Source organism: Microtus ochrogaster, unplaced genomic scaffold (genome assembly GCF_000317375.1).
Source record: "Microtus ochrogaster isolate Prairie Vole_2 unplaced genomic scaffold, MicOch1.0 UNK57, whole genome shotgun sequence".
NCBI lineage: Eukaryota > Metazoa > Chordata > Mammalia > Rodentia > Cricetidae > Microtus > Microtus ochrogaster.
Genome location: NW_004949155.1, coordinates 943,798 through 969,661, shown reverse-complemented (window position 1 = coordinate 969,661; position 25,864 = coordinate 943,798). Strand labels below are relative to the sequence as shown.

General features: G+C 33.3%; 1 protein-coding gene across 1 annotated transcript in view; it reads right to left on the bottom strand.

Annotated features, from left to right (window-relative positions):
* Nucleotides 1-409: 409 nt before the first annotated feature.
* Abcb7 (ATP binding cassette subfamily B member 7) overlaps nt 410-25,864 on the bottom strand; it is a 176,197-nt gene continuing 150,742 nt past the window's right edge. The window contains exons 5-16 of the mRNA XM_005369713.2: nt 24,810-24,942; nt 23,682-23,950; nt 22,669-22,757; nt 22,492-22,579; nt 21,334-21,508; nt 20,282-20,439; nt 19,218-19,381; nt 18,937-19,066; nt 13,693-13,864; nt 12,414-12,517; nt 10,172-10,279; nt 410-2,394 (exon numbers count right to left, since the gene is read on the bottom strand). Of these exons, the coding sequence (XP_005369770.2) occupies nt 2,179-2,394; nt 10,172-10,279; nt 12,414-12,517; nt 13,693-13,864; nt 18,937-19,066; nt 19,218-19,381; nt 20,282-20,439; nt 21,334-21,508; nt 22,492-22,579; nt 22,669-22,757; nt 23,682-23,950; nt 24,810-24,942 (1,806 nt within the window). The 3' untranslated portion in view covers nt 410-2,178. The remainder of the gene's footprint in view (nt 2,395-10,171; nt 10,280-12,413; nt 12,518-13,692; nt 13,865-18,936; nt 19,067-19,217; nt 19,382-20,281; nt 20,440-21,333; nt 21,509-22,491; nt 22,580-22,668; nt 22,758-23,681; nt 23,951-24,809; nt 24,943-25,864) is intronic.

Below are 25,864 nucleotides of genomic sequence, written 5' to 3'. Positions count from 1 at the left end.
CCTCTATAGAACCACCTAAGGATGACATAATTTTTAAAAAAATGTCTTTAAGACTTAGTTATTGCCTCTACTCTGTCTTTTTTAGATAATTTTAGCTTTGTTAGCCAAAAGATAGGTTAATGACTACAAATGCCTAAGAACCACCTGCAAACATATGAAAAGAAAATAGTTTCAATATCTTAGTGGGAATATTATCCCTACCCTGAAAATATTCCTACTTTCTTGGAGTAAATGTTCCCTATATCACAAAATAACTTTCTTTGAACACTGCTATGTACACTTCAAGAAGAATTCTTACTAATGATTATTACACTCTGCTTGTCTGTGTGAGTTCCATCATCTCCATCAGCATTGCTGCAAATGAAGGAATAGTGATGCAAATTTTTTATCTAAATTTAATCACATCTGCAGTAATGTAACTGATTTATTCAAAGGATGTACTCTTCCCCCCTTGAGAATAACACTGATAACTACATCTTGAGAGCAAGAAATATCAACAAAACAAACCACAAAACATAGCAGTGTTACTTTCAATTTTAAAAGCAAGATCCTGCAAAAATTACTTTGGCATCAAAGATTAACTGAAATAGTGGCTTCAGATCAGCAAAGTATTATATAACAGAACGTATTTATTCAACAATTACAATAACACAAATCAAAAAATATTAATCTCTCCCACACTAAATTATCATTTAAAACACATTAAAACCTTAATGTAACAAGCAGTTTAGGACCTTTCCTGAGAAATAAAGCCACATTATGAATGATTATGTGGCCATTCATGAGATACACATGTTTCAAAATGAATGGGTATTCTCAAACAAATTAAATTCATACTGAAACAAGAGAAGAACTTTTTGTTTCCTTTTTCAGTTTTAAGAGAAAGGGTCTCACTATATTGTCCAGGTTAGCCTCAAATTCCTGGATTCAACCTCCTGATGCTGAGACTCCAGGTATACTTTACTATGTCTGAATTAAGAGAACATCTTTTTAAGTGAATGTGTATTATCATTTTAATAATTATTTCTATTAGGTAAAATGTTTTTTTCTATATCACTTAGTCTCTCTTTTACATTAGACTTAACAAAAATTCATTAAATTATGATTAAGTAAGAAAAAATGTTACAATAAACTTCAATTGTGAAATGGCAATACAGATTAAGAGATCTGGTCACCTAAAGAATATACCTATAGATGGAATTCTTTCCTATTTATCAAATGTTTTTAATAATTTTAAGGGGACACTGACTTATATACATATATTAGCATGTACACAGACATTCACATGTGTGGATGTACAACATCCTATTTACTTATTTTATTGTATAACTTCAGATAGCAAAAGCAGTGCATTTAAGATAGAAATAGGAAAGACCATTAACTCCTTAAACTTTGGGGATCATTGACAGTATAATAACTTTCAAATGACATCAAGGTTTCTGAGACTTGAAATAAAAATTAATAAATTTTGGTCCAAAACAAAAACTTGGGTGGGGGGGTCAAAATAAAATTCCAATCACTAGAGAAGAGTTGCAGTGGCGATTAAAGATAATATTCTATACCAATGTGAGTTTTTCTCCCAAAAGGACATAATCATAACTCTTACTATAGGTGTCAAAAAAGAAAATGCCCGAAGTATAAGTACAGTTCATTTTGGTAAGTTCCAACATTAAACGTATTTGCAAACTAATTTTCAGACTGACAAAGAACTAAAATTGGAGGGAGGAAGGAAGAGAAAACCTACACTCTTCTCTTTTTTATTTCTGTTTAATTTTAAGAGAAAAAAGCCACTCTCTCTAAAACTTGTCAGCACAAAGGAGGTTTAAATACTGCATAAATTTGGAAATCACTCTACTTCATCTGGTTATCAATAGCAAATGAATATCAGACTTCAAAAATGACTATAGGGTCAAATCAAATGGTAACAAGAATTATGCACTGAACACAACTGGGGCAGGAACAAGAAAAATAACTTGGGGGATAATTATAGATGTCACATTCAAAAGATGGTGAAAGACATAAAATCAAACCGTCCTTCAAATATATGTTATTTAATAAGATTAAAGGAATGAGAATGTAAAATTTGAAAATTTATGAACAAGTTTTGCTTCAGTGCAAATGTGTACTCTAAAACCAAACAAGACAACAAAAAGAAAGACAAAAATAGTCTTGTGTTCCTTAGCAGGAACAATTGCCACAGCCTTTTACACTGTTAACAATTTCTTCTTGGAGCTTCTTCCTTTCCTCTTCTTTGGAGAGCCTTTCTTTCTTTGCTCCCCATCCGAGGTTATCATTATTCTGTACACGACTGCTCTGTGTATGCCACATCTCTGAGTAGATACTGCTAGAGTTAGCAAGCAGACCAGAGTGGGTACCACGTTCAGCTACCTTCCCCTAAAAAGTAAACACAAGGTACATGTCAGTTAACCAGCATAATACCTAAAGCTATATAGTAACTTATAGTGAAAGATTTTTGAAGGACCTGTATTCATTAAAACACCTCTTCTAATTCCTCATTCATAGCTCCACTGGAAAGAACTGAGGTAGGAATGCTTCTCCACTGCTGTACTACCCAGACTCAGTTAACAAAAACTATGAGATTCCCAATCCTACAAACATCATAGTACATAAAGAAATAAAGCTTTACTGTTTTATTTTTCATCCTGAAAGGCATAAAGAGAAGATTAAAATTCTAAAAAGGTGATATTTTCTGTAATCAGCAAATGTTCAAATCAAAAGCACTGTTATTTATACAGGGATTTAAAGGATTTAAAAACAATATTGTTAAATCCATGTGAATTCTGAAATAAAATTTCATAAATAAAGAAGACTTCATGAAAATTAAGTTTACTTCTTCCAGTAGCTCTTTTTGTTAACAGTGCCTATTAAACACAACATTCATTGATTTGGCATGGACTCCAGGCTCTGATCCAGAATTATTTCCTATCTGATGGCTACTGTTAAACATGATGAGAGACAAAAAGAATTTGTCACTTTCATGGCCATTCTTATAGACAGAATTGTTCCAAATAGACACTTTCTGTAATATTAGTGAAGCTAGTCTGTGCCAACGCCCAAGTACTGGATTTGTACACATCTATGGCTATATTGCTTCTTGATTTATGGCATTATTTATGAACTTATTAAGGAAGTTGAAGAGTCAATACTCCAATCATCCCATAATTCCTCTGCTGAATTTTTCACTCTTCTAATAACACCTCCTGTATCACAAATTCTTGCTCTGTTTATTTTGCTATGTCTATGCACGCATTTTATGTTGTTTACTTTATGATTACATGTTTCATGATGAATCATGTAGACACTGGGATTATATACATATTTTTCTTACAGTTTTTTCTTCCTAGACTTAGTAACTCCCTCATTTGCTTAGTTTCATTCCATACTTGCTTTGTCTCACTTTCTACTTATTCTCTCTCATATATTATATGCAATAAGGACATATTTTTATCTGTACATAAAATCATATTCTATTTTGCCAAACAATCTGAGAATGAGTTGTACATACTGATATTATACTTCTAAATATCTCATTAGTATATACATTTAAAAGTAAGGAACAATTTTAAAAGCCTGACATAATTATATCACACCCAAGAAATTTAGCAACGCCATGATACTCTTATCTTAACATATGCTTCATTTTCAACCTTTAGTAAATATTACAACAATGCCCTTTTTTTTCCACCTAGGAGCTGAAGAAAACCAAAATACTGATTTTAAATAGTTTTCCCTTTTCAAGAATAGTTTATTGAGTACAATGCAAAGGAGCTGTGGTCTGAGCAGTAACGAGAATACTGCCTGCATCTACACATTGCATTTCTAGCAGTGTCCTACTCTCTCTTTATGACACTGACATTTTTTAAATGTCCAGGTCTAACTCGCTTAGAGTTTGTTTTTTTAATATAAAGACTGCCCTTCAGTTTGGATTTATCTAGTTTTTCCTGATTATTAAGTCATGTGGGGTCAGAGATGGCTCAGCTATTAGGAGTCCTTCTTCATCTCTGAGAGAACTTGAGCTGGGTTCCCAGTACCCAGCTCATAATGGCCTGTAACTGCTGCTTCAGGGGATTCAAGACCTTCTAATGGACTCTCCTGGCACTAAACTCATGAGCACAACCTCTCTATCCCACAGACCTACACATATACACATAATTAAAAATAAAAATAAAATATTAAAAAGAGTAATATGTCTTCAATGCGGCATCATATCAGAAGGTAAGGGGGTTGGTTTGCTCCATTACTGATATGAAATTTGATCTTGTGGTTAAAGGTATCTAGAAAATTTCTGTATTTAACCATCAAGTTTTATGCTCATAATAAGTAACCTATGGGTTTTCCTTTCAAACCGATTGAAAAATCTGTTCCTCAATAGTCTTATCAGCCAGCGGTGATTGTTTTCTAAACACAATTATTACAATGGTGGTGGCAAAATCTGATTTTCTAAATTTATCATTCCTTCTATAGGCTGGATGGTGGTATTCTTAAAGAAGGGCTTTTCTTTTCCCCTTGGCACTTCTTGTTTTAAAAGTATTATCATGGATGCAAAAATTAGTTTTTTATTCAATATGTTACAACTCATTAGCACCATTATTCATTTGACTGCTCTAATTATCCCACATTTGGCCAGTGGGAGGTCATTCAAAGTGGTTCCTGTGTCCTTGTGACATGTGTTCATTAGTACCCCTACCCCAGATCAGCTTTTATCGAAGAAGGTTTGGGTCCTTTTAGTGAGAAATAGTAATTTAGTGTCCAAAATGTGTGCTGGGAATGCTCATTACTTTCAGAATTTCATTGCTCCCAGGCTTTTGCAGTAGATAGAATTAGAATACTTTCTGCATAAGGAATTTATATGGGTAATTCTGTTAAAACATAAACCTTGTGAGAGTCTTCCTATCCTCTGATGATTTTTTTACTTGCAACTTTCTTCTCCCAAGTAAGATCTCTGTTCTAAGAGCAGTGTATTTACTCAGTATATGCTGCTCAGTCTTACTTACATACAGAATAATTTCAAAATGGATACTTCCATAGAATTAACAACTCTTCCCTTTGGACTATTTATCCTTATAATACACTTGTGTATTATATAATACATGGGGAAGTTGTTAAGTGGGTAGATTAAAAGAACTATAACCTGGTGATATGATGTAATAAATATAATTATACATTTATATTTAATATCCTAATTAGTTTTTTTTGTCAACTTGATACAAACTTGGCACATCTGGGAAGAAGGAACCTCAATTGAGAGAGTGCTTCCATAAGATTGGCTTGTAGGTAAGTCTGGAGGGCATGTACTTGATTGATTAATGTGGAAAGTCCCAGTACTGCGGGTGATGCCATCGCTGAGCAGGTAATCTTCGGGTGTGTAAGAGAGCAGGCTGAGCAAGGGAAGGGGAACAAGCCAGCAAGCAGCATCCCTCATGGCCTCTGCATCAGCTCCTGCCTTGGCTTTCCTCAATGAAAGACTGTAACTTGTAAGCCAAGTAGATTCATCCTTCCCCCAAGTTGGTTTTGGTCAGTGTTTTTATCACAGCAACAGAGAAGAAAATCAGGACATTTAATAAGCGTATATAATTAGAATATTACATTAAAAATTACATGGATAGATTCTATTCTTTTTTGTGTGGTTATCAATGACAGTTTTGCTTCCTGTTAGTATTCAATTTTTGTTTTTGTATCCTTGATTTATTTTTGTTTTTAGTTAGTATACAAGATAAAGTGCTTCGCTGTGACGTGTTAATACATATATATTAATCTCTTCCACATTTTCCCCTCCAACTAGTCCTTTTCAGCCCATTAAAAATAGTAATGTTCCTTCTGCTTTCATAACATGTCAATATGTTTGGGACTGTGCATACATACATACAAACAAACAAACATACACATATACATATACATTTATATGTATATGTATGTATAAACTTTTTTCAACACATAAAATAGATCAAAAGCAAAATTAATATAAACATACATATTCAGGAAGATCTTATTTGCTTATGTCTTGCAAACCATTTTCATCTCCATTCTGCAGATAGCCAACTGTTTTAGTTTCTATTTTATCCTTCTTGAATTTCTCTTCGGAATTTAAGCACATATACATATATTCTCCACCCCCATCCTTCTTGCAAAAAACGGCATACATGTTGTTTGTACGCCACTTTTTTTCATTCAATCATATATCCCAGAAACCATGCCATATGCTTCCTTTCCTTTTCTGAATAGCACCTATCATTATTTTAAAAATGTTTCATTTATCATGACTTCTAGGAATATTAAATTTTAAAATATTTCTTACAGTTCTTTGTATTGTCTATGTATTTTATTGAACCCTTTTTCATTCTGTTTGCTTTTGATATCTTCATTTATTCTCTTCTAACACTTTATTCTCTCCTAACACCAAAGAATAGAACAATAAAAAGCTAACTGGAGGCTGTGTGCATGGGAATGGCCTTCTCAATTGGCACACTTTGTGATAGGATGAACACTTGGATACCTGGCCATCTTATTGCAGCCTCAAACATTAATTGCTGTGGAATATTATTTTAACATGTGTTACATTTGTTTATGATGTGGGACATTTGTTTTAGTGATGCAAAGATATGTTGCATTCTTTTATGCTGCATTTGTTTAACTTTGTGAAGTTGTGTTATTGTGCCTGCCTAAAATACCTGGTTGATCTAATAAAGAGGCAAATGGCCAATAGCAGAGCAGGAAAAAGATAGGCAGGGATGGCAGGCAGAGAGAATAAATAGAAGGAGGAAACTGGAGGAAAGGAAGAAGGAATGAGAAAAGAAGGAGAATACTAGGAGCCAGCCACCCAGCTACCCAGCAAGCAAGCCACGGAAATAATGAAAGGTATACAGAAATAGAGAAAGGTAAAAGCCTAGAGGCAAAAGATGGAATGGACAGGATAATTTAAGAAAAGCTGGCTAGAAACAAGCCAAGCTAAGTCCAGGCATTCATAAAAAAGAGTAAGCCTCCGTGTACATGTATTTGGGAGCTGGGTGGCAGCCCCCCCAAAGAGTAAAGAGCAATAAAACAACCAACTACAATTAATATTCTTTTAAAGGGGCTACTCTGGTTTCTTTAGAGAATTCTCCCATTATTCGCCAATGAAGGAAAGAAACAGCTGTTTGGTAAACTTCTTCCTAAGGCTGGTAGGGGGTAAATACCAGGCCATAACAGGTAAGAAAAAGCCTTGAAAACTGTCTTAACAGTAATGGGAATTGAACCCAGGGTTTCCCAATGTGACTACTAAGCTATATCCCAGGCCCTCTTTTACATTTTTATTTTTATTTATTTTTATTTATTTTAAGTTGCCCAGGCTTAGCCTCCCTAGCAGCTGGAATTACAATCTTGTGTCAACAGATCTGGCTTTTATTTCTTACACAAATGTGAATTCTGATATTTTCAGCCTCATACTTACCTTCACTTTCCATAATACCTTGATGCCTCTAACTCTTGAACCATTTCTGGTTTGTACAGTGTGAACCAAGTCACTTTTAAATTTTTTTCTCTTTTTTTTATTTTTATTACTTAACTAAAAATTTCCGCCTCCTCCCCTCCTCCCATTTCTCTCCCGCTCCCCCATCCCCCTCCCCCTCCCTCTCCAGTCCAAAGAGCAGTCAGGGTTCCCTGCCCTGTGGGAAGTCCAAGGACCTCCCACCTCCATCCAGGTCTAGGAAGGTGAGCATCCAAACAGACTAGGCTCCCACAAAGCCAGTACATGCAGTAGGATCAAAACCCAGTGCCATTGCCCTTGGCTTCTCAGTCAGCCCTCCTTGTCAGCCACATTCAGGGAGTCCAGAAGCATCCAAATTTCTCAGTCCTTCTAATCTATCTACTTAACATCTTCCCCATATCTGCTGATATTCTTTGTTCACTATTAATTCTTCTAGTATCTTTATAATTATATGATTTATAATTATACTCATTTTATTCCTTCACTTTTCTTTTAGTTGGGATGGAGGAGGAAAGTAAGTGTGTTTAATCTTCCATGATCAATCAGATGTCTCATAGGCATGACATCTTAACAGAAATATAAACAAATTTTGACAATGCCTGAGGTGGCAGACAAACCCCTAGTTGAAAATGAGGTCATAAAATTAGCCAATTAGAGGGCTAACAAACAAAAATACCAAGAAAGTTTATATAGCTACATATGCTATGGACATTAATACATTAATTGCAATTCAAAACCCATGGGGCAATGTGACATTTCTGTACAGACATATGTAAATACGTTATTTACTAAGAAATCTCAATATTTTCTATTATTGAATAAAAGCTCTGAGAGCATGACTGCATATAATTTGTTAAGCTTAGTTTAAAAGGTACAAAATATCAGATTTTATTTTAGATTCTTATATATCAAAGATATAGTAAGGTTTAAGTTACCATTTAAGATATTTTGGTTTAACCATATTGGGAAAAACAACTTATTTTCTAAAGAATGTCAACATTTAGGAACAAACTAACACATTTAAAGTCACAAACATATAAATCCCTTATAGAATAAAGGGTATAAATATCACAATAATGAATAAATACTGTCTAAATGTTAGTGGAATGAAAAAAAAAAACCTTTGTGGGCTGGGAATACAGTTCAACAGTAGAACACTTGATAGCATGTATAAGGCTCTGAGTTGAATCTGTAGTATCACAAAAAAGTCCAGTCCCTCTTGATAACTCAAACTTTAGAAAGCACACAATTGCTTCCCATCTCTTAACTCTCAGTACACTGGCTTCCAAAACAATAAAAAATAGAAGTATTGATTAGAAGAGAACGATAATGACGGCAAAAGCTCTGTATGTGATATGAAAAACTGAACAGTGTTAGAAATAATCAAATGCTAAGAGGTGAGGGAAAAAGATCCTTACAGAGTAAAGGACAATTATTAAAAATGTTCAGATCTGCCAATCATAACGATTGCTGAGAACATTTAGATAGTAAGCTTGTATAGTAATTCCCTCAAAAGTGATAAAATAGTATATTTTTACTTTACCTACAATGAAAACAAAATTAAATAGTCACTTTAAAAATGATTTTTATTTCACTGTAAATTTTAAGATATTAATGATATATATATACACATATATGTATATATATATAAAACAATGAAAATACAAAGACACTGTGCAAAGATCTATTCAGGGCAAAACTGAACGAAGCAAAATTATTTTATATAGACAATCATTGAAAATATGCTTCTATCTTGAAGATTTAATACTTTCCTGATCAAACATTTGCTTTTAGTACTTTAATAAAGAGTGAGTTAATATAGTTTATCCTTCTTGGAAATTTAATGCATTATTTCTTACAAAAGTGACAAAAACCAGAATACTATTAGGATTTAATTTCATCAAAAGCACACAAATTCTGCAATATTTCATTGGACACAATAATTAAATTTTGGGTACCTATAACTATTTCTAAGATTCTTCAAATACTATCATTTTTCCTTTTATAGTTTCTATTAAATTTATTCTTTGATAAGTTCATATAGATATATAAAATTTACTGATTACTTTTACCACTGCCCTTTCTTGTCTTCATTTTACCCCTGTTAAATCTCCTCTTCCCTATAAATGCGCTTCCTACATTCATGTCTTTTTGTTTTGTAATCCACTGATTTTTACCAGGATAGCCTATATGACTTAGAAGTATCCACTAGAGTCTGGTGGCTTCACCTTGGGTACACAAGTGAAGACAATCACAACCCTCCCCTAGAATCCATAAGCAGTTAATAGTTTCTTGGGGGAGGATATGCCCTGTGACACCCTCCTGTATTCATGACTTGACTGCTGACTGGCTCAGTCTTGTGCACACCCAGTGTAGGAAGCTGCAGTTGCTGAAAGATGATGATTACAATTGCTGTGTCATGGCCAGAAAATAGCACCTCACAGTCTTTCTCCTTTTCTTCTGGTTCCTTATCCCCCAATCCAACACCCCTGACCCATTCCTCCATGATCCCTAAGCATTAGAGGTAGTGGCATAAATGTGCTGTTTAGGGCTGAACTGTCAGTTATTTTCTGCATCTTCAGCAGCCATAAGTCCTTTCATTCACTGCCTATCATTGCAGAGAAAAACTTCTCTAATTAAGGCTGATAATTCTCTAATGAATACTATCTTTTAAAGTTCATTTCTTACCTGGCTCAGGACAATGATTTCATCTGCATCAACCACTGTTGACAATCTGTGTGCAATGAAAATCGAAGTTCTGTGCTTCACCACATCCCTCATGGCACTAAGAATAGCCTACAAGTTTGACAAGAGTAGGAGAAAACCAAACCAGAGCTTTCATTAGGTTAATGGAAAGTAAGACAATGCTATCTTTACTAAAGGAACTTAGGAATTCATATCAACACTAAATATTTCATTTAGTGAAAATTGGAAAGTAATCATTAGAATACTAAAATAAAAAATATCTCTTAGGCAACATGTCACTAAAACATCTGGGACAATATGATTTTAAAAAGACAAACTCTGGTGGTATGAGGAACATGGTCATCTATAATCTTATCAATAAGAAGAAAACTAAAATGAGGAAATATTCAAGTAACAGGATGCAGAAAAAATAAAAAAAAAACTCAAAGAAAGGAGTCTGAAAGCCTGCAGGAACATTTGTTTTTCCTTAGTTCAAAGGCAAAACACATCCAAGAACTTTTTACTTGAGGCAGTCTTTTTTTTTTTCCAAAAGAATTTTGAGTTCTTGTTTGTTGTTTTGAGATAGGGTCTCAGTATGTAGCTTTGGCTGCTACAAGACTTACTATGTAGACACAAATGGCCTTACACTGATAGAATTAAAGGTGTGCCTTTTCACATTTTGAGTTCTTAATACATTCTAGAAAACAGATTTTGTTTACTGCCTATAAAGTGTAAGACAGTTACATGTGTAATTCAATTATCTATAGAAGTCATTGGCTAGAGAAACAGTGTGGGTAATAGGGATATGCTCACTGGCTTCCCACAGGTATTTCTAAACATTTCATGTTTTAAAAGCATAAATTACAGGGTACATACAGTTTTATGAAAAGGAGACCTTATGTTTTTACTAGGACAGACTAATGATCAACCTTATGTTTGTAGAGAGTCTCTCTCCTTTCTAACCTATAAAAGCTCAAATTCTGACTTCCCTTTACCTATTAAAAGGACTCACTGAAATTTATCAAAACTTCTTCTTCTGAGGAATTCTTTGTAAATGCTGAATGGGATATATTCTCTAACATAATTATATTATGTGACTCAAAAACTGCTGTTATAAATTTTATCCTGTTAGCTTATCACTTGTACAACATATATTTAGGCATGAAGTTCTCATAAATAGGTTGCTATTCTCTTGTGAATGGGATCTAGTCCTGTTCAATATTCATTCAAAATGTAATTCTCAAATGAATCTACTTTGAACTGTTTTAAATATGTTGCTAATAAAATAATAATGTTCCCTCAAATTTAATTCCACATGTAAATATTACATCACATTGACTGTAAAGCTGAAAGAAGACCTCTAAGTTAACATTAGGTTCCTACCACATACTTAGTGAAAAGTAGCAAACTACAACATTTGCCTAGCTTTAGTTCTAGACTAACCTACAGGAAATTACCATTGTTGCTGAAACTTTTGTATGTAATGTAAAGACGTTATGAGACGCAATGTACTAGTTGGGGTAGTATCATGGCATCATTGTCACAAAAGTTTTGCTGTTACATAACACTTTTGTGAACTGAAACAAATGGTACTATTCTAAGGGTTGGATGGCCTGACTTGCACTTCAATAGTAAGTGAAAGGCATTCTGGTTAGACTGTGTCAGAGTCACTTACATGACTTCTATTAAGGAGTGCTAAACAATAAGACAGTTAATAAAACTTTCTTCCCTCACTAGCATGTCAGGTAATATGTACAGCTTTGCAAGATACAGGAGTGATATAGTAATAGCATAGCGTATCATACACTTCCAAAAGGAAGCACATTTGTAACAATGTATTATCTGGTTCAACGCAACCTGGCTTTTGTAGAATTTACTAACACTTGCCATATAAAAAGACGGGGTTGGCTATTTTACTTTATAATATCTCCCACTGAAATACATTCAAAACACTAAGTCAGTGGTTCTCAACCTGTAAGTTGCAGCCCCTTTGGGGGTCTAATGATCTCTTCACAGGGTCACATATCAGACTTCTTGTGTAACAGGTACACATATATTACAATTCATAAAAGTAGCAAAATTATGAAGTAGCAACAGAAATAATTTTATAGTTGGGGGTCACCATAACATGAGGGTATTAAGGGTCACATTAGGAAAGTTGAGAACCATTGTTCTAAGTAATGCAGACATTGCACTGAAGATTCCAAGGAAAAAAGTCTATTTTGTTATTTTCATTGTCATTTACCTCTTCAGTTATTGAGTCTAATGATGAAGTAGCTTCATCATAGAGAATAACTGGGGGGTCCTTCAAAATGGCTCTTGCAATTGCTACTCTCTGTTTTTCTCCTCCTGAAAAAGAATATTTTCATTTAAGGAAACACAATACAGGAATATTCTGTTTCTAGTATTCCTGTTGATTATAACCATCAAATTATACCTGTAACATTTACCTAAATTCTTTATCACTTGCCACTTAACTAAACTGTTCAGTCTAAGTCTATATATGGTATCCTTTGACAAACTACATTCCCTGGAATACAAATTCAATCTTAATGAATCTCTGATTCATGTCAGTGAAATGAATAAAAATGATAAGTAACAACTTTGATTTTTTCAATTGTTCTAACCAAAAGCATGTTTATCATATATGTTACTTTCTATTATGGGTATTTTAATATGCAAAACCCTTAGATAAAAAATTCATTAGCAATGAATCAACAAATCAAAGGACAAACCCAATATCTGAAACTAGAAAACTTAAAGACATGAAACCATGAATACCTAATTTATGACTTAACATAAAACATCCCAATCTGCTAATATTTAAGTATGTTTTGAGATAAGCTGTTATTTAATAGCATTTTTCAAAGTAAGGGTATATACCAAATACATTTTACCTTTTCTTAACTACAAGGGCAAGTTACATAAACTTTTATAAGGTACACTGAAATGATAAACATATATTACTAAGCTATGACCAAACAATAACCACAAACAAACTTAACTAGAAAATCTTTGCTTAAAATATTCTTAACTTAAATAAAAAATTTCTAATAGACCACACATTGCTTGACAGCAGGCCCATTTAGCCATACATAATTTGGCATAGGAGCAATGCAGTGTATACTTAATAAATTTTGTAAATAAATAAATTATCCAAAAATCCAGCCATTTTAAAGTTATGATTAAATATACCATCTCATGATTAAACATTTGCATAGAAACATATAAAAACCTCAAAATTTCTTTCACCAGTGAGCTAACTAAGAAAGATAAGAAAATGAACAGGACAAGTGTAAGGATGTTTAGACATCTGAACTTCACCTAGGAAATAAGATGAGAGATACACTAGTCAGTACTAAACTAATTAACTCTACTTTTACTATATTCCAAGTGAGTAAGTCTTGGCTTTCCTTAAAGGTTGTGGATTATACATTAATTGAGATTCCATCAATAATATAAACAGTCCCAACAAATTGGTTTGAGGAGAATATAAAAGTAGAAGCTTTAAAATCTTTGCTCACCTGATAGTTTGAGTCCTCGTTCCCCAACTTGTGTGTCATATCCATGTGGCATTCGAAGAATTGCATCATGAAGACCAGCTAATTTTGCTACTGCATATACTTCCTCTGGTGAAGCACTGATGTTTCCATATAAAAGGTTGTAGTAGATAGTGTTATGGAAGAGGACAGCATCCTGAAGCAGATTTGTATAAACACCCATTGTATATGTGTTCATTATACAAATTTATATAAATTTTAAAAAGTATAAAGACGTAAAGTAATTGTAAATAGCAAACCACAACAATTCATTTTACTAGACCTGCAGTCTCAGGTCTCTTTCTGGAGCTAATTACCATGTATAATTTGTTATGTTCATTCCAGACTTATTATGAGACATTTATATGCTTAACCATATGCTTTTTTTTTCCAATACAAGGGAACCCAAATTACACATACTACATTGTAAATTGCTTTTTCTATTTAACATATACTGGAGATTTTCCATTCTAGATAATAGAAACATACTTCATTCTTTTAATCGCTATATATTTCCTACTATAGATAAAAATTACTTATTCCCCCATTAATGTCTATTAATGTGGTTAATATGTTGGGATAAAAGCATTATATAAATGGCTTTACACACTTAAGTATTTATGCAAGAATTCCGGAATCCAAGATGTTAACTGATAGGTCAAAAGTGAAGTTTATATTTATTTTGTAATGTTATTGCTCAGCTGTCCTACAAAAACAGCAGCTAGTAATATATGAGCATGTTCTACTAAATGGCATGTAAGGTTTCTAGATCTCCATAGCTTTAGCAACCCTGGTACTCACTTTCACTTATGATTTTAGAGTGAAATGTACTTTTTGTTTACGTTAGAATTTCCTTAATTACTGATGAGGTTAGATATATTTCCCTGTATTTATAAGAAGCTTTTACTTTGGCCTTGAAACTCAGCAAATAAAGAATTTGTGCATCATGTGTGTACTTACTAGAGGAAGTTCAGTGCAAGCTGTCATTTGATAATTCACCTTGTTTTGACATGGCATACTAAAGCTAATTTATTTCAAATGAGCATTTATCTCCTATTCTTTTTTCAGTCTCTGAATGGTTGAGAGCAAGGTGAAATAAAATGGCTCTAATTGTTAATATTCACCAGGAGACCCAATAAAGGTCTTCTTTTACAGTATTTTCAGGTTGAGAATTTCAGATATTATTTCAAGTAATATTCTGATCATTTATATATCCACGACTAACATAAATTTCTCATACTAAATGTACCAAATAAGCTCAAAGTCCTACACACAGAACTATTTTATAGTACTTTATATTCAGAAAAAAATTAATAAATGCTAACCGAAAAACAGAAAAATATAACCAAAAAATGGATAAAACAAAAATTAACTAAACATGTGTAGTGATTCACCCTTGTAATCCCAACACTTGGGGTCAGAAGTAGGAGTACCATGAGCTTGATACTAGCCTGCAGTACAGAGTAAGACCCTATTTCCCAAAACAAAACACAAATGAACTATTTTCATGATTTTTGCTAAATACTCTTGTCACACACTAAATATGAATAATTATGTGAAATAATGCAATTGTTAATTTAGTTTCAATAACCACAGAACTATCTGTAGGTATGACATAACATGGCATGCACCAGACACATAGACACACACACACACACACACACACACACACACACACAAAGTTCACAAATTTAAGAAACTAAATAATGTATTAACCTTATCGTCTAGAAAAACACATTAATGCTTTGGTGTCTATTCCATCTTTTTCTCTAATTGCAAGAATTAATCTATGTTGTACAGCCAGAATATTTTGTTTGATATCCTTTTTAGCAGGCTTTCTTGGACTACCAGCTCCCAAATAAAAATGTGAGTCTTAATATTAGTTATGAATGCTTTGCCTTACCTTATGCTTGTCCCAGTAGCTCTTATATCTCAATTTAACCTGCTTTTCTTCATCTATGTTTTGCCTTAGGGCTTTTCACCTTTCTTTCATTCTGCCTGGCTGGTTGGCCTTGAGTGCTTTTCTCTCTTTCTCCCTAGTTCTCTCCTCTTAAGACTAGATTCCACCTCCTAATTATTCTCTCTGCCTGCCAACCCTGCCTAATGCTGTACTGCCTATCTATTGGCCATTCAGACTTTTATCAGACCACTCAAGTGCCTTAGGCAGGCAAAACAGCACATCGTTACATGTTACAAATGCAGGATAAACAAATGTAACACATCTTTACATAGTTAAACAAATACAGCATAAACAAATGCAACACGTCTTTGCTGTGGGATAGTGGATTTGTACTTTGTAAAGATTTGTCACTTGTATATTAATAAAATGATGATTGGTCAGTAGCCAGGCAGGAAGTAGAGGTGGAGTAACAAGAACAGTAGAATTCTGGGAAGAGGAAAGCTCAGTCTGCAACTTTCACCCAGATGCAGAGGAAGCAAGATGTGACTGCTTTGATAACAGGTACCAAGCCACATGGCTCACAGACAAGAATTATGGGTTAATATAAGTTATAAGAGTTAATAAGAAGCCTGAGCTAATGGGCCACCAGTTTATGATTAACGTAGAACTCTGTGTGTTTCTTTGGGACTGAATGGCTGCAGGACCAGGAAAAACAGAAACTTCTGTCAACACAACACACCTTCACATATTTAAAGTAATAGTTTGCAACATTAAACTGATCTAATATTTCTTTACATAGTCGTATTGACTGTTCATGATACTCAATATTCTTTAAAACTTTAATGCTGAGCTGGAGAAATTTCTCACTGGTTAAGAGCACTGGCTGCTCTTCCAGAGAATCTGGGTTCAGTTCCCAGTACACATTCACATTCATCTGTAACCTCAGATTCAAGAAATTCAAATCTCTCTTCTGGTCTCTTCAAGCACCAGGATGCATGGGGTACAAAAACTGACTAAATGCAGGCAAAATATCTATATTTGTTCAACAAAACAATCATAATATAATTTGATAAAACTTAATGACTACATGGCACTTGAAACTATAATATTTCAAACATTCAGTTATCACTGAATATTTATATGGTATCCACCCACCTTGGACAATTATAAATAATGCTGAAGATAACATTGTATTAAAGACCCATGTTTGTATCTTTTAATTTCTTACTAAAATTTCCTAGGGTCAGAGTTATTAGAATACTTTTGCAGAACTTTATATGTAATGTTAATTTTCTTATGATGAAAGCCATATTCTTTCATTAGCAAAACAATGCTGCCCATGTTACAGAATTATATCTAAATTAGATATTCTGATTTTCAAAATCTTTATCTGTTGTGGAATATTAGTTAAAGATGAGTTACATTCTTTTATACTGTGTAATATTTATTTAATGATACAAAGATGTGTTGCATTCTTTTATGTTGCATTTGTTTAACTCTATGAAGCTGTTACTTGCTTGCCTAAAACATCTGATTGGTCTAATAAAGAATTGAACAGCCAATAATTAGGCAGAAGAGGGACATGTGGAGCTGCCAGGCAGAGAAAATAAATAGGAGAAAAAGAAGAAAGGGAGGAGTAATAAGAAAAGGAGAAGGAGAGGAGGATGTTTGGAGTCAGTTACCCAGCTACACATCTAGCAATGGAATAAGAAGGAAATAAAAGATATACAAAAATAAAGGTAAAAGCCCAGAGGCAAAATGTAGATGGGATAATTTAAGGAAAACTGGCTAGAAACAAGCCAAGCTAAGGCCTGGCATTCAAAAGAAGTCTCTGTGTGATTATTTGGGAGCTGACTGGAGGGCCCCCAAAGAGAAATGAATAAGAAGAAAGAACTTCATTTATCAATCTATTAGGTGAAAGTGTTATTTCATTTTCACCAAATTTTGTATTACTAATGTCTCCAATAAGGATAAATTGTTTTTCCTCCTTTGTGAATTTAAGGTTTTATTTTTCAAAAGGATGCATGAAATCATTATATAGCCCGAAAAAATGGCAGAAATAAGACATATGAATTAGAACACTTGACCAAATGAAGTCACAGTCCAGAATGCAGTTCACTTGGCAAACAGTATAGGTTACTGTTTCTTAACACAAAGTCAGTCTTAAAGTATCTCTCAGAATCATCTAAGATGCATATTAAAAATATAGATTTCTGGGCTCACAATGTACTCCACAATCAGAAGCTGAGCATGTGAAAAAAAGAAATGGAATTTCTACAATCTTCCTAGGTGACTCATACGACTAAAATTTGTGATTTTCAGCAAAAGATGGGATAGAAAGTAGTGCCATATGCTGGAGTACTTGGGGACCTTTTATAATTGGCATACCCCTGTCATATCACTCTTTTTGTTTTAGTTTTTAAAAGATAGAATCTTACTCTGTAGTCCAGAGCTGGCTGGAATGCACTATGTCCCAGGCTGCCTCAATCTTAAGTCAATTACTCTATCATAGCCTCCCAAATGCTGTGGTAACCATTTCCTTCCTGGTGACTTTCTTATAGGTTTTCTCCTCTCCCTTCCCCATATGATCTTTCTCCCAGAGATCTGATACTTGGTTTCATAAATCAACTTTACCAGTGGACATCAGACAAGTACTCTAGCATTCAGGTACAGCTTCAAACTCCTTTATAGACTTTTAAGATAAAACTGTATACACCGTAAGACTATCTACTTCTTGTTTTCTCAGGCTTTACTTTGAATTTACTTCTCTGTTTCAATGTCACTCACCAAATAAGTTTAAATGATTACTATCAGTCAAGCACTGTATGCCTGATAATAAAGTAGACCAGTAGCAAATAAGGCATAAAACTTGAGGTTGGTAGATAAATTACATTGTAATTATAGATTTAATTTGTTAAAAGATATTCAAAAGTATTAGTTTTAATTTTCTGAACATTTATATTATGGGTATTGTGTCTGGTAAATATATATGTGTATATCCTCTATAATAACTATTTCTTATAAATATTATCTTTATTTTAGAAATGAGGGAAGTGAGACTAGTGCCATAGAACTGATTAGTCTTAGAGCTATGGTTAGAAACCATGTCTGGTTGATTGAGGACAATCTGGTTTACATGGTGAATTCCATGCCAGTCAGAAGTACATGGTGAGATGCTGTCTCAAAACACAATTCCTTTTGGTAGTAGAATTTCACTTGAACAGTTTAACATTATCCACTTCATTAGCATATGCTGGCTTCTTGGATTCAAATTATTATAGTAATATATCCACCAACCCTCTAACAATTACATTTTTGTTTTAAAATACCTGAGGTACTACTCCCACTGCCCTCCGAAGACTTTCCAGGCTCACATCTTGTATATTTTGACCAGCAAGATAAATGCTACCCTCCTGAGGTTCATAGAAGCGAAACAGCAGCCTCACTATTGTGCTCTTTCTGAAATTGGAGATGAAGAAAGGCTAATCAGCATCTGTCGTCACTAGGGAAGCTCAATTTAAGTATAGTAATTATTTCACTATGATAAAAAATTCACATCCACAATTATCAGACAATAATGTAGAATTTTATAAAAAACTAAATTACTCACCCTGACCCACTACCTCCTACAATGGCCACTTTCTTTCCTGCAGGGACTTCAAAAGATACTCCACTAAGGACTTTCTGTCCTTCAATATATCCAAAATGTACATTATCAAAGGCCACTGTGGCTGTCTGTGGTGTTATTTGAAGGGGAGATGCCATCACTTTGTCCTAGAAGGGAAGAAAAAAGAAAAACAACATACTACTTATACTACTCTTTAGACAATGTTTTTAATTAACAGGGAGAGCAAGAAAAATATGGGAGAGGGGGTTTATGCAAATGGAATAAGGTCACTTCCAAGTATGATTTTTTTTTCATTACTCACTGCACAAAAATGAGCAGATAAGAAATTCCTATATGTGCCAGACGCTGGGAAGACTCACTCTATCCATTCATCCATGTATGTATGTATGTATGTATGTATGTATGTATGTATGTATGTATCTATCTATCTATCTATCTATCATGTATGTATGTATCTATCTATCATGTATGTATGTATGTATGTATCTATCTATCTATCTATCTATCTATCTATCTATCTATCTATCTATCTATCTATCTTGTTTTTTTCACGACAGGTTTCTCTGTATAACAACAGCTCTGGCTGTCCTAGAATTTGCTTTGTAGATCAGACTGGTCTTGAACTCACAAAGATCTGCCTGCCTCTGTGTACCAAGTACTGGAGTGCTGGGATTAAAGGTGTGTGCAATCACTGTACAGGAAAGATTTTCTTGGTGAGGAGTTGGGAAAGAGATGACAATGAGGAAATTGTTTGTCTAACCTCGTGATGTAAGAATATTCTCCTAGAACAGTGGTTCTTAACCTTCCTAATACAACCATGTTGTGCTGACCCCCAACCATAAATTATTTTTGTTCCTACTTCATAACCATAATTTTGCTATTGTTTATGAATTGTAGTGTTAATAAGTGATATGCAGGATATCTGACATGTGACCTCTGTCACAGGTTATAAGTCACAAGTTGAGAACCACTGTCCTGGAGCAACCCAATATTAGTGAGACAGTACTCCATGATCTTCTGAAAAAGCTACTATACACGTTACTTACTTTAATCCGCGTGTCTACCTTGAGCAGAGTAAACAAAGTGTTCATATCTATGAGTGCTTGTCTTGTCTCTCTATATACAGTTCCCAGGAAGTTAAGGGGTAATGAAAGTTGAAAAAGCAGTCCATTCACCATTACTAGATCTCCGACGGTAAGGGCACCTTATTATGCAGTTGGAAAAAGAAAAGGTATAAGCTCTCTAGCTTAAGAAAGAGTTTTAAAGCCAATTTCTGTGACACATAGTTCTAAATGTACATAATCAGCAACATTTAAGCTGACACAAGTTATAGAGCATATGAATGCATGAATTAGGCAATGCAGGAACCTGGTGTATATTGCATGGAGAGGGAAAAGCATACCTAACACACTGTGTAATATATGACAAAGAATGATTTAAGTAATGACAGAATAAGAAGGTTAAAAATATTTCCTTTTTCCTCTAAGGCATAAGCAAAGATTTCTTGTATAGTATTTAAAAAGAAAACTCATAAAAGTACATATATTAAAATTGGAGTGAATGGCTATCATGACAAAGAAAGATGATGCATCTCATATTATGAAGACTAGGCACAGACATTACTTGTAAATGAAAAAAACCCAGTAGAAAAAGCTACTGAATTATAAAACAAGACCTTTAAACTAAACAGTAAATTAATAGCATTGTTTTCCAGGTTTATAAGAAAAATTAAAGATACCAGATACTAAAAAGGTTGATGTCTCAAATTAATAAAAGCATTATTATTTTTTTAAAAAGGTATCATAAAGTAAACATTTTACATGGTTGATTTTTAAAACAAATTCTCCTAAAGAATCGCATTATAGAACCATAAAATGAATAAGCAGTATTTTCATTCAATAAGTAAGTCAGTGTTAATAAAAAGGAAGTTTTTAAAAGAATTATCAATCAAGAAAATACATTCTGATGGGAAAAGAAAAACACTCTGAAAATGTCAAAGTGCTTTACTGAGCACACTTTACAACTAATACAAAACACTTATTTCTTTCATTAACCCATTTATAATAGTCTCTAAATGTGATAACCATCAATCCATTACCTGCCATAATTCCGTGACTGGCAAGCACCATTATAGCTGTTAATCCAACACTGAAAATAGCACTTTGGCCAAAGTTCAGCATAGCCAGAGTAGAGGTACTTTTCAATGAAGCAGTCTCGTATGTCTTCAAAAATCTGTCATATCTCTGTGCTTCATATTTTTCATTATTAAAATACTATAAATATACAAAAATAGTAACTATGGGCAAATTTGAATATATACTCTTCTATGCAATTGGTGTAAGTTTTATCATACTTAATATATAGATATACTTTGGTATTGAAGATCCTATTATAAAATAAAATTCAACTTTGAAGAAAAAAATGGGTCAGAGGAGTAGGAAGGGAATAAGAAGGGATAATGGGAAGGGGACAGGAAAGGATAATGGGGGGGAATATAATCATAATACATTATATACATGTATGAAACTGTCAAATATAAAAATATTGACTTTCAATATATTAGATTATGGTATTCCTGAAGGTTTTCAAAGTAATGGATTATATTCAAAATTCATCCAACAAACATTTCTTAACTAGTTAATAAATTTGAACCTAGACTTGATTTAAACATGCCTTCTATGAGTGACACTTCCTTCACAAAGCCTTAACCTGAGGCCTTAAATTCCACCTGCCCTCACCATATCATGACTTTTTGAATAGTCATTTGAATACTTCAACTTTTCTAGCAGATTATAAAATTATGAGAAGTCAAGGGGGACATTGTAATCTTTTTGACCATCTTCTCCTATCATAGCCTAGTGCTTAGTACAGTGCTTTGCATATGAGAGCAATTCAGTAATTAGTGAATAAATGCAAAAATGAATGAAAAATTTAAGGAAAAGCACGATGCTAGGCATTATGAAGGATAAAAAGAGGATCAAGAACTTGCATGTCAACTTAATTAGCTAATATTCATTTGTAATCAAGGTGCTAATCATATATTTATGATCACTTACAAACACAGAAGGTAAAATTCTGATATTTCCAAATAAAAGTCAAAGAGAAAAGAACATTTCTAAACAAAAGAAAAATGAAGGAGTATTATTTCATCACACCTAGAGATCCTATCCTAATCTGATATTCTCACAGTGCCCATTAAATTAAATGACAGAACAAATCCTAGTGTGAAAGGCAGCCGAAAAGACACTTAGATTACCTTCACAGTTTCATAATTCAGTAGTGAGTCAATAGCAGCGTTACCTGCGTCATTATCTGCTTTGTTCATTTCAATTCTAAATTTAGTTCTGTAAGACAAAGATTTACACAGCCTGAAACATATGCTATACCATAACTAATTTCTGCAGCCTTGACTGGCCTCTGGGAAATACCATACCTCCACCGTGTAACCGCAACTGTGAATGCTGTATATGCACCAAGTGTTCCTAGGGTTACCAATGCAAACTGGGCACCACATTTGTAATACTGGAAAAAGAAGTCAAGAGAAGTGAAAAGTGATTGAATTGTCTCTGGCTTTTATCATTTACAATAGGAAAAGTGAGAGATCCTGGCAATATTCTCTATTATGTACAATAAAATTGAATAAAATAGAAATTTTTAAAATGGAAAAATAATTAGTAAAAGGTGATGATGAACCATTCTTAATTACATTTTGAATCAAAATTGTAACTGCATATAGCAGTTTATAGTCTAAATTTTAATATAAAACTTGGCAAAACAGCTTATAGAGAATATTATTTTCTTTGAAAGTATTATTTAAGATACTATGCACTTCAAATAAATAAGAAATATTCCTTATTTTAGAATTATTGTTTTAAAAACAATACAATAAAACAAAACTTAAAAAAGAAAGTAATTACTGTTCTTTATAGCTTTATAGCATCACAACAGCAAACTTCAGTCAAAGGATACTTATAAAAACTATGATGCTGAGAAGTTACATAATCAATAACGGATTAAAAATCAAATATCTTAAACAATCTACTCAAGGTAACAAGGAAAGAAAGTCAAATTGCACCTGTCACAATTATACCATCAAATTCTAACACTGAAACTGTGTAAGCCTAAAGAGGAATTAATTTCAAGTTTACAATGTTATAATGTGTTAGGATTGATAAACAAATCTAAATATTTTGATCACACAATCCAATGTGTGACATACAAAATTCTTGGAAAAAAAAACATTAGATGCACTAACCAATGATCTAGGTGTCTAAAAAATAATACATAATTTGGAAAGTCCTTTGACACTTGTGGCAAAATAATGAAACAAACAGCAAAATGTTTCTGGCATCAAGGTATGCAAGAGCATAAAACAGCTTCAACTATTTATTTACTATTAGTAAGATTGAAAGATAAAAGGTTACTATGAAAAAACGCATTACTTACCAGAACACTACTGACAAGCGTCATCTCAAACACGATAGGGAGAAGATTAAACACTAAAGCACTGAGGACAAAACTAATACCCCTTGTTCCTCTGTCAATAGCCTTAGATAAAGCTCCTGTCTGTCTGCTCAAATGGAAACCCAGATCCAAGTTGTGAAGATGGAGAAATACATTTTTGGCTATTCTTCGGATTGAATTTTGGGCTACTTTTCCAAATACTGCATTTCGAACTTCATTGAAAAAGGCAGCTCCAGCTCTTGATACACCATCTAACAAAACAAAAGAAAAAAAGTAGGAGGGGGTATAGAAACATTAGAATTGGAGCAGTGCAAGTGGCAAGGCTGCACAAAATCTTTATACGATGAATAATTCATCCAATACATATAACACAGAATATTTACACTAAAAGAAGCATAGAACTCATCTACTCTAATGAGTATTAACCTTTCCATCATCATAAATCCCTTTCAGTGTTATTTGACCCTAGATTTCAGATGCTGAAAAAAAATTCCAATTAAAATACTTTTAATATAGAATAGCCCAGATGGCCTCATTGTGGGTAAGTGTACAATATCTAATTCAATTCTCTCAAATAACAAATGCAAAAGGCTTAGATCCTGAAAAGTCAAGTGCTTTTAGCAAGCTCCTGTTTCTGTCTCTAAAGTGTTAAAAAGCCCTTTCAAATGTACAGCTCCCCACTTCATTTGAAAAAACATTCTATTATTTTCTAATTGCATTTGTATGTCATGGTTACTCAATATATTTTAACAAAGCACTAATGTTCATATATCATTAATTATCCACTTCTATTTAATATTAACAGTAAGAAATAACTGGCCTTTCTAGAAAGATAACTTATAAAAAAGCCTAGTGAAGGTAGTGGTAATACAATTAATGTCTTATTTTATATTATTCTTTTTTAAACATGGAAAATGCTACTGTCACAGAAGTTTTGCAAAGCATATCATAGAAAGAATTTTCAAAAACAGATCAAAACAAATCTCACATAAAATAATAAAAATCTAAAATGCTAAGTTGTATTTGTGGTGAAAAGGTCATCTGTTCAAATATGATGAACCTTCTTGAAGAAAGTCAACACCTGTAGACAGATTAAAGAATCATACATACAGCCAATCAGAACTGCTGTTGCCATGGTTGCAACTGTATTTGGTGCATCACTCAGGTTCAGCATGTTTCCCGACATCTGGTTGAGGCTGTCTACAGCATATTTAAACATGAAAGGAACCACAATATTCATGGCCTAAAAATATAAAAACATCAATTACCCACCATACACAAAACATTTATTATAAAAGTACAAATATTTTCCTTAAATTATTATCTGTGGTAATGTTTACTGGATACATTTACTGGAATTGAAATGATTTTTGAAATTTACAAAGATAAAAATCTTTGGCACTAGAAGCTCTGCTATTTTAAGATTTTTACACCACATTGCCATGTTAATATTAATTTACAAACTACGTGAATTAGTCAAATGCTCCTGTGTCCACAAAAGCATTCTTTATCACCTGCTAAAAATGTTTTCTATAATCTGAAATCCTACAGAACTCATGGCACTTAGCAGTAAACTGTCTTGCATTATAGTTATCTGTGTATATATATTTTCCTTTCCTTTTATAGTCTTGAGGGTCTACATTATATCAGTCTTTTTCATCCTACTGCAATAGAGTATAATATTTAGTATATAGGTAATAAATACTTTAATGTTATTTTTCACTAATGTAAAGTTTAAATTATATAGCAAAAAGGATCATAAAAGCTGAAAAGTGACAAGAATGATTTACTATTGGGGAAAGATTACCACTGATAGATATGTTTAGCCCACAACAGTCTTTGTTCTAATATCATTCAAAAGAAAATCAAACATCAAATGCCTTCATTTGTCCTATATTTCTTTTAGACTATCCTAAAACAATTCTAATACAGAAAGCAGAACTTATGTTCAGGAAATTTACAGACTACCAAAGGACTTTTGAAAAGATTAAATTACAGACTTAAAAACAAATGCAAACAATGAACAAGGACTATGAAACACACTGAAAAGACAGCACCTGCCCTATTGCCATGACACCCTCTTGACAATGGGGATGTTCTATCCCGAACTCACCAAGGCCAGCTGGCCTGGGTCTGAAAAAGCATGGGATAAAACCGGACTTGCT